General features: G+C 29.9%; 1 protein-coding gene across 1 annotated transcript; it reads right to left on the bottom strand.

Annotated features, from left to right (window-relative positions):
• Positions 1-782: 782 nt before the first annotated feature.
• Positions 783-5,080, bottom strand: LOC102660180 (uncharacterized). Its single transcript, XM_014761642.2, has 8 exons — positions 5,055-5,080; positions 4,846-4,894; positions 4,375-4,500; positions 3,394-3,538; positions 3,207-3,286; positions 3,010-3,107; positions 1,848-1,921; positions 783-1,098 (listed from the first exon to the last, which is right to left on the bottom strand). Exons 1-8 carry the CDS (start codon positions 5,078-5,080, stop codon positions 1,088-1,090), a joined length of 609 nt encoding a protein of 202 aa, XP_014617128.2. The 3' UTR covers positions 783-1,087.
• Positions 5,081-10,981: the final 5,901 nt, after the last annotated feature.

The raw sequence follows: 10,981 nt of genomic DNA, 5'->3' as shown, positions 1-10,981 counted from the left end.
TAATTTGGCCGTGTATTCCGTCCTTGCTGAAATTCCAGAGGAGTTTATCATCATATGAATTGGCTATTATAAATTAGTTTCACTCACAACTAAGTTCTCACTCACAAATATTCCTAACCAAGGATCTATTTTAATTTTTTTTTATTAAAATTAGTTTCACTCACCATTGAGCTTATCGACTTCATTGACAGTGGCGTGAAGAGTCCCATGGAGCAGAATTTGCGTCATCAGCTGTGAGTTTTATTATTATAAATATGTGATTTTTAATTTTTAATAATATAAAACAAATGTTATTATTATTATTATTATTATTATATAGAGGCAGTTAAGAGTCTTTTTAAGAAACTAGGTATCAGTGGCAAATTTTTTTTTTAATATTTGATGTGATATGGTATTTAAGATTTAAATTTAAAAAATATCTTAAATCATCACTTGTTGAATCCTCTCATTGGCATAATTTATATAAAACGTTCAATATAAAATTAAAAGACATTATAATTTGCAACGTTAGTATATGTATTATTTGATCTAAAATTACATACTGGTTCAATATAAAATTATAAGTACAAGTTATTATTTAATACAAAATTATTTGATCTAATATATTTATTATTTGATCTAAAATTATATATTGGTTCAATATAAAATTATAAGTACAAGTTATTATTTAATACAAAATTAGTTGATCTAAAATTATTATTTAATCTAAAATTTTATACTATATATAAAATTTACTTCATAAAAAGTATAACATTTTAATAATACTAGATGCATTAGGGAATTTCTAAACATAATTCTTAATCTAAAATATTCATTCTAGATACCAGATGGTTAGAAGGGTCCAGAAAATTTATGAGGACGGATTATTTAGCTGAGTTCAAATTATTAAATATCCAAGAAATTTGTGATTTTATATGGAAATGGTTTGTGGAAAATATTCTTTCAATTATCATCAGATTTTACAAAACTGTTAATATGAAATAATTCCGAAATGGTTGACAAGATTATCACCTCATTATGGCCAGTCCACCTAGTTTAAGTATCCTGCACATCTCCTTGAAAACATCAAAGAGGCTTTGTAAGGTAATCAACATTCACCTGCAGGGCATATTCAATTTTTAAGCTTTAAATGGCTTTTATATATATATATATATATATATATATATATATATATATATATATATATAATCAAGAATTCAGAAGCAACTAGCTCAGAAGTACCCAGACCAGGATATTGCTTTTCAAAGAATAAAAAAAATTACCTCAACAATATATGGAATCTAGCACATTGTTTTTCAAAGAATAAAAAAATTACCTTAGCAATGTATGGAATTATCTAGCACAGTATGATAAGAAGAGTAATGTGTTATTTTTGTTTCATCCTACACAACAGCAAAACCCATCCAATCAGGCTGTAGAAATTTTAAATAAGGGTTTGTTTTTATATGAGCACTTCAGCAAGTACTTAATTTATATTTTTATTTTTTTATATGATTTGGTATGTGGCCCAAAGAATACGCGTAGGACAAAGAATAAAGATATTTGTTTTGATTGGTCTATTTTCTTATCTATAAGCCGAACACAAGAGAATAAAAATTATATACATGTTTGACATAATTATATACATGTTTAATTTCTATAATGTGAAAATTCTATTTCAAGGCACAAATGGACAACATTCATGCATGTTAGAAATAAAATTGCTTCAAAAGTAGTGAAAGCACACAGAGATGCCACATTAGGATCTAATATCATGAAATTCAATAATTTTAAGAAATGGCTCTTGGCCATGATTTTCTGTAACATATTACAGCATTTAGACTATAATTGACCTTGTAAAGATCTACCTTTGTAGCATACCAGTTGAGCCCTTTTCAAATGACAGCAAACATTGAAGCTCCTTACTACTGCATCTTCAACACTAGGTCAAAAATGAGCATTCCTAGTTAAAGCATAATAATTTAATGATTGCATCTCTGACAGGCATAGTAAGCTACGAAAATAATTAAAAATAAAACATATTTAAATCTAAAAGCATAAAACCTAAAAGTTATAGCATATTGAAACTTCAAATATAGTTTGAAATGAAATTTGACCTTCATGCTTGGTAATATAATCACTCCTCCTATGAGAGCCCCACCTGATTTATTATTTTTTACTTCAAATAGGAAACTAAAGTATTATGTTCCAAAAGTCCAAAATTTATAAATTAAATTAAAAGTAAAAATGTCTATATTAATCAGGAAGGAATGAACAAATGAATAACCAGTTTCAAATAAAGCCAACAATCTGCATAGCCAAAAATAAATGTTCATCTGATAGGTGAATTTTTTTAAAATAACATAAGAAACTATTGAGGGATAGGGATTCAATTTACAATTTTATGTGTTACTACATTCAATTTGAATTCATTTTTATGTCAACTGTCACACTGGCTAAAGAGAAAGAGAAAAATTAGGAAACAAGAACTTGGGTGTCCCTTTATTGCTTACTCTCTTTAAGTAATGATTATAGGCAAGTTTCCTAAATTTCCTATTCATGTAAGTCTAAAAATAAGCTTAACCGCAAGATGTATCCTGCAAGAACCGATGCTACAGCTTGAGCTTTAGAGAAAATATGAAGCATTTCAAACATAATGGCATGCAGCAACAGGACAACAAGAAGCAAGAAGTTTTTTTCCTTAAGAAGTTCTGATTTTTAAACACCTAAACAGTCTAATCGCCTGATTGATACTCCCAATTTCTCTATCTCTCTTCTATCACTTCACATCACCTATCTCTCATCTCTTCCTATATCTTTCTTGGTGTAGACACCAATAGAGGTCCATAGATCTTTTTTCCTTAAGATTGCTCAGATACACTTTTCAATGCCAGTAACCCATGTAGCAAAGAAGGTCTATATACTCTTTGGTATTCACTATTCAATAATAAAATTCAGGGGAAATAAACAGTGAAAACATAACACAGATTACATGTTAGGCTTCCAGGATTCATTAATTTTAATTCTAACCTTCCAAGTGTTAGGGAGCCCTTGTTAATTTGATAAGGATCCATCCTAAGGCAGAGCCTATTATAAACGTCAAGAGGATATTGACCGGCATGAACCACCTAAATCACAACCAAAAATTGTTAGAAACCATAATTCAAAGGAAGAAAGCGAATCCTCAAATTATCACCAAAATTCTGAATAAAATCAATAATACTCACAATAAAACAACATTCTAAAAAGTGATCGTGTCGGCCAAATTGCCACCCACCAGTGCAGGATTGAAAACATAATGCACAAGCTGTCATATAAATGAAACACTGTTGTCAATAAGATATATAAGTATAACAGACAAATGAAAAATAAGAAAAAAGAGGAAAAGACTTTATTAAGTGTTAATGGAGTTACATGATTCACTTGAATCCTTGCATCTTTTCCCAACAAATTTACATTGTCCAGTGCAAGAAGCAAGCCAACAGCAGTGATTAATAGTACTTTGATCACGGGCCCTTTTCTCACTTAAAACCCATTGATGTATGCAACTTAAGGTTTTCTGTCAATTGTAATCAAAAGGGATTTCATAATTGACAGAAAGGGGACCCTAGTACCTAATAATAGTGTTTTTTAAATGTCCATAACATGATAACAATACCAATCAATCAGTACACAAACTAAGGATCTATTTTATGTTAAATTTATTAATTTTTTAATTGTTTGTTTGAATAAACCACTATTTTTTACAACAATAATAAATCACTATTATTTAAAAACTGCCATAGATACAAAATAATTCCCATTGATCCAATATAAAAATCTTCCCATTATTACCGAGAAAAAAACTTCCCATTAATAATTAATAATATATAAAAATTAAACTAAAAATACAATCTAGTTAAGAAGAATTTCTCTGTAAAGGGTAAAATTCAAAAAGCTAGACTATATCTAGAGATACTCCTACACATGGCAAACAACTAGAGTATATCTAGAGTCCTAAAGGGAAATTCAAAAACTACAGCAAGCAATAAATTAAAATTAAGTATAAGTTATAAATGTATAGTCAAAACTACTTAATTTTGATCTAGTGTTAGTATAAAGAAATTATAATGTTAGTAAGCCTTATTTGACTCCACCTACAATGACTGAAGAAACTTTTCTATATATAAATGAATCCTTAACACTCAAATGATTTAGAATTTTATTGTGTATAATTAGTATGAAGTGTTTTACTTTTACCTGATCCAATCAAGAGATAAGAGTTATACAGTAGAAAAGAAACACCTCTACAACATCTGAATTTTTAAATTACACAGCGATTATTCTTTCACTTCTTCCTAAAATACCATATAGTTAAATAATTTAATTTCTTCATTTAATTTAATTTCTACACACCTGAAACACCCTTGAGAGCTGTTTGTCATCTTTAATTTTGACTAGGCAAGAAGATCTATGATCTGCAACACAATACTTGCAACCTCGAGCTATGCGACAGGGCAATCCAATATAATCTGCCAATCTCTGCGTTCATAAAACCCAAGTAAAGAGTAAATAATAACTAATATGTAACAAGGTTATCAAGACACATTAATGCATCCAACTCGGTCCAAAACAACCCCAAGCAACACTAATGCAGCTTCTTCATACACCCAAGCACACTCGGCAATATAATTACTCAGCTCAACAATATTCTTACTCAAGTAACTCAACAAAAACGTTCTTTGATAATAGATACCACAAATAAATTCAGGAAACACATGAACACTTCACCTTAAAAAGAATAGTTTGATGCCTACAAAGCCCACTAGACAAGCTGCCAATGGGAAGCACAACACACTTGTGAAAATTTCTCAACTCCATACTAACCAACTTCCAGCGCTTGTGAAGATCCCCTTGCTCAACCGGGAACATACCCCTTCACACATTCAAAAACCACAATAAATAAAACGGAAAAACAATATCAACATTAAAGCACTTCACGCTCCCTCTCGAAGAAGTTTATTCAAATTGAACTGGTCGTGACTATACCTGAAATTAGTAGAGAGGAGGACGAGGTTAGGGTAGCCGCTGCTTACGCTTCTATCTCGCAAACAAGAACCATAACTGAAAACCCTAGCGACGGGCCATGGAGAGGATTGCGAAGAACTAAAGAGAGGAGAGAGAGAGAGAAAAGAAAATTGTGTTAGTGGATTTTAATTAGGGTGAAGAATGGCTAGAAAGAGAGAGGAAAAAAGATGTCTGGCTCTTAGGTTTTTGTGCCCTTCAACGATGGTTTTAAATAACCTGACGTAGATGGCCTAATTTTAAACACGGTCTCTTAAAGACCGATGTAAAACACTTCCCATTATTTACGAAAATGCCACCGCATTTATTTTACATCGTTTCTTCTTAAACCGACGTAGATACAACAACGTAAAAAGAGCTTTTTCTGGTAGTGACAAGTACTATGATGCTTTCCTTTAGACCCGTTGTCTTTGTTGTCCAATTTGAATTGTTTCTTGTGCTCAATGAAGCGTTCCTAAAGGGTCATACTTGTTGAATTGATGGTCATTATTACTGTGCAGGCTGAAAATCTTGTTGACTTCTATGAATACTACAAGAGATTGGACCTTGCTAGGCATTGTCAATTTCCAACCTTGAGATAGGTTCTTTCTTGCTCATTAATAAAAATATTTAATAGAAATTTCAGACTTGTTATAAAGTTTTATTCTTAATAAAAATATTTTTCTAAAAATTATCTTAGAATGATATTCTAAAATGATTTTTTAGGAACTGTTGTTAAAACTCTTGAATGTGTCAAAAACCGTCTTTGAATGTATAAAAAACTGTCGTCAAAGCTCTTTTTTCAATAATGAAGATGTACCGATCAAAAATTACCTTAAGGTCATAATCAAAGACCGATCCAAGAATAAAATAATCAAAATTCAAGTTTTAAATTTGCTAATAATTTTTTTTTTAGTTTCTATAAAGTAAAAAATATCATATTTTTAAAAAAAAATATATATAATTTTTCATGTAAAATATTTCTGTTCAAATTTGTTTTAGACCTCATTTGTGACCCATCATAATATAAATGCCCCATAATTTTGCCTGAACGAGTGACAATTGATGAATTTGCACAAAGTATGCCAAACAAGGAATTTTGACATGGTTGTGTATAACCCTACCGCAACACGGCTAAGTACCGTTAAGTTGTACTTGTTCAAAATGTGGAGCACTCACTATCAAGTCATTGATTCAAGTATTATTGAACTTGTACATTAATTTTCTTAAAAATTTCTCACATTCAAGTATTATGAATAAAGATAGTATAATTAATTAAAAAAGAAACTCAACTAATTAAAAATGATTAATTAGATTTTTTGAAAACAATAATAATTAATAAAGCTGATAATAGTGTAAGGTTTCCTAATAGAGAATAGTAGTTAGCAAAGCTAACGAACTCACTGCGACTCCTCAATATCACATCCAAAGCCAACGCAAATATCACACTCCAGCTATGTAGGATAGGATACGACTATTCAAATTTGTCGTTAGCCATGTTTACATTTTCTGAGGACCCCGGGAGCATTAAATGAGGGCAAATTTCCCCATCTGGGGTAGTTTTAAAAACTATTTCCCTAGATGGGGTCGTTTCCAAATTATTTGCAACATGGGGCAGTTTTTTACGTGAAATGCATGGGGACATGCAGCCAAACCGCCATTGCCAATGGCGAGTTTGGTCTCAGTGAAAGACTCGCCACTGCCAGTGGCGATATGTCCATGCAAGACACAAATCGCCAATACGAATGGCGATATACACAGCGCAAGGGAACCGCCAGTCAAACTGGCGAGTTCCATGGTCTGATGGTGCAGGCCTATGTCGCAGGCAGTTGCACTTTTCAGTGGCTAGGTTGCAGGAGCTTTTTCAGGGAAAGGGGAGTTGCAACTGCCATTGGCGAGTTGCCTGCAAGTTGCAACTCCCATTGGCGATTTAGGCAGAAAAAATAGCCATCACGAATGGCGATTTTGTGGTTATAAATACTCTTCTTTCACTTGTGTGCTCACTCACGTTTTCAGTTGTTCTTCAAATCAGAAATTCTTTCCTCTTTCAGCTGTAGTTGTGTGTGCTCACAATCAGTAGGTTTAAGTTTTCTGAATGCACAAAGAGCTTTGAGTTTTCTGAGTGTGTAGGGATTTTTATCCGCATAAAGTTTTAAGTTTGTTTGCTTGAACTTAAATATTTGAATCAGGTTTGTAATTTTGAAATTAATAATTTGTGTTATAATTTTTTTAACCTATATTTTTATAGCAGTTAGAAGGTATAGTTTTTAGTAATTCTTTAATTAAATTAGTTTTATATATTTATTTCGTAATGTCCCGTAAAATACAAATTTAATAGCTACACAAATTAAAATAACAAAATTTAATAGCTACACAAATTAAAATAAATGACCAAATTAAAATACATAGATTTGTTACACGTACAAAAATTTAACACAAAAAAACTTAAAATACTACCTAAAATAGTCTACAAATAAAAAAATTAAAAATGACATACCTTCACAAATTTAAATAAATTACCAAATTCAAATACATAACAAAATTAAAAATTTAAACACGTACATAAATTTTACACAAATAAACTTAAAATACTACCTAAAATAGTCTACAAATAACAAAATTACAAATTAAATAACTACAAAAATTTAAATAAATGACCAAATTAAAATACATAACAAAATTAAAAATTTAAACACGTACATAAATTTTACACAAATAAACTTAAAATACTACCTAAAATAGTCTACAAAATTAAAAATTAACATAGCAACATAAATTGAAATAAATGACCAAATTAAAATACGTACATAATAAAATTATAAAATAAAACACGTTCATAAATTTAACACAACAAAACTTAATTTACTAACTAAAAAACTCTATACATAACAAAATTAAATATTCAAATACGTACATAAATTTAATTAAATAACCATATTTTTTTCCAATTATTATAATTTAAATTAAATAACAAATATTATACACAAAAAATGGTATTAAATCAAAAAAATTTCATAGAATAAACAAATTTAAAGAACGTGTATATATATATATAATTAATAAAATATTATATATTTCAATAAAAACTATAAATAAGTCAATTAAATAATATTCACATTCCAACTAAACCTAAAATACCATATATAAAATACAAATAATATCATACAAACCTAATAAATCTAAACCAAATAATAATAACATAACAACTAAAATTAACGTACAAATAATTTTATCACAAATAATAAGATAAAAATTTAAAAAATCTTAACAAAATCATATTAATAAATCCACTACAACTAACGTACAAATCATAATATACCAACTCAATATTTCAATGTACTACTTAAAATTTAAAAATTTCATCTAACATCAACAAACGTAATATGTATATATAAAATAATTAATACCATGTTAATTTACAAAATTTAAAGAAAATAATATATATCAATTTAACTATAACTAACCTAACATATATCTATATATATAACACAACTAATAACATATAATTTTTAAAACCTAACATTAACCTATCAATTAAAGGTACCAAGTTAATAATCACTTACCAAGCACAGAGAACTCACGTAATATGAAGAGGAGATAAATCACGTACCAAGACTGAAACAAAGCACACCCCTACAAACATTAACAAAATATTTACCATTCATATATAAATATATATATACACAATAAATATTTATCATTCAAAAATACTTACCAAAAACAAAAGACAGCAACCAAATAAGAAGAAGGCAACAACAACCAAATAAGAGGAAATAAGGAAGAAGAATAGCAAAGCAATGGAAGCAAAAGAAGGAAGTGCAGTGCAATCACGAAGCTTCTTCTGCTTTTATAATGGAAGAGAGGCAAAAAAAAATTCAAACGAAATGCAACCCGCCAATGGTAATAGCGTTTTCTTGGCAAAAATTCGCCTGCACCTGCAGCACTGCACTGCCATGGCAGGGACGTAGCCCTGCAGCCTCAGGCCATGGAACTCGCCAATTTGACTGGCGGTTCCCAAAGCGCAAACCGTATCGCCATTTGGACTGGCGGTTTCGTCTCTGCATGCACGAAACGCCATTGGTGCTGGCGATTTGCTCAAGGACACCAAACTCGTCACTGGTTCTGGCGGTTTGGGTCCTGCATGCATGATTTCCACGTAAAAAACTGTCCCATGTTGCAAATAATTTGGAAACGACCCCATCTGGGGAAATAGTTTCTAAAACTACCCCAGATGAGGAAATTTGCCTTAAATGAGAGTATGAAACCCTCCTTCTGGACCTTTTGTGTGCAACCTCTTTCCATACACTCTCTCTCTCTATATATATATGTCTCTCTCTCATTATCCACTTTACACAATTGACATCACGGCTCTGCAGTACTAAGATGGCGCCAAAAGCGTGCTTGCAAATTTTCCAGCAAATTAGAGTGTATCCTCCGGAAAATTACTAGGAGAAAGATATACACAAAAATAATATAAGTGACTCGTGTTTATCTCTCCTACTGAAAATTTCTAGCATTAGAGAGAATACACTCAGAAAACTAATATTTTGTTACATTATCCTGGCTATATAATATTTTTTATTGGTATATCCTTCATTAAAAAAATACATCGATTGAATTATTTCCTTAACAACTTTGATTGTTTTTGGATTTATATTCACAAAATCACATTATGGAAGATAACGATCACTAATTGCTATGATCAAAATTAGTATGATAATACAAAAATAAACATAAGTGATTTATATCACCTAATATTTAACAAGAACAATGTTAAATATAAAAAATTTTGACAATGAGAAACACCGAAAAATTTAAAAATGTAAAAATTAAAATATATCATAAACACAATACAATAATAGTGGAGACAAAAGCTTTTGGATAAACAATCGTGACAGATTTTAATTTGCAATTATAAAAAAAGATAATTTAATCATTTTGCGTAATTAAAATATTCCCTCTGGTCGGGAAACTTGGACTCCCCCCACTTCCTTGGGAATCTTTCTGCTGGAAAATTGATTAAAATTAATTCTCAAAAATCATAATTTCCTACGAATCTTTTTTAATGAATTACCTACCAAACATAAAAATCATAATTTTTCAATATAAGATTCCTAAAAAAGTACAAACTTTCTAGCTACCAACCCCATCATGTCTAAGTATATTTTTCTCTCACCTTTCATGCCACATTGTGCACCTTTATATGTTGTAGGGTGTCAATCAAGATAGAATCTTCATGTTTAAACTTTAAAAAAATAAGAAAATATTTTTTAAAAAAAAGTGATTTTATACAAGCAGTTAGAATTTATTTAAAACAATTTAAAAACTAGTATTTTTAAGAAAAAAATAATTTAGATAAGGAAAATCCTATTTGTTGCGAAAGCATATTACATCATAAGTGCACGACAAGTGATTTCCTTGAATTTTCCTATTACATATTTTTTAAATCTTTTAATCAATATTTATTTTAAAAAATCACCACCATCCATTTTTACATCCATGCAATTCGTGTAATTTTTCTTTCGTAACAAGTACTATCCCTCTTTAAAAAATGCATTTTTGTAATAGTGTAGTAATCAGTTTTATTCTTTTAATGTGTGTTTATCATGCTATTTGTTATGAAAGAAAAATGACACGAATTGTACAAATGTAAAAATGAACGGTGGTGATTTTTTTAAAAATAAATATCGATTAAAAGATTTAAAAAATATGTAATAGGAAAACTCACGGAAACCACTTGTCGTGCACTTATTATGACGAAATCTGTTTTTGTAACAAATAGGAATTTCTTTTTTTAAATAAGTTTAATTAGGCCATAGAACCCTTGCATACTAGTCACAAACGTCGCAGGGGAGATACTAGTCGCAAAAATCGACTTGGTCAATGCGAGTCTTCCGCCACGGATAAATTATTATGTATGAGGCTTCCAATAATAGTGAGTCTGGGTGAGATTGAGTTT

This window comes from Glycine max, chromosome 9 (genome assembly GCF_000004515.6).
Source record: "Glycine max cultivar Williams 82 chromosome 9, Glycine_max_v4.0, whole genome shotgun sequence".
Taxonomy (NCBI): domain Eukaryota; kingdom Viridiplantae; phylum Streptophyta; class Magnoliopsida; order Fabales; family Fabaceae; genus Glycine; species Glycine max.
Note: the sequence above shows the minus strand (reverse complement) of the source record. Positions and strands in the feature narration are given on the sequence as shown.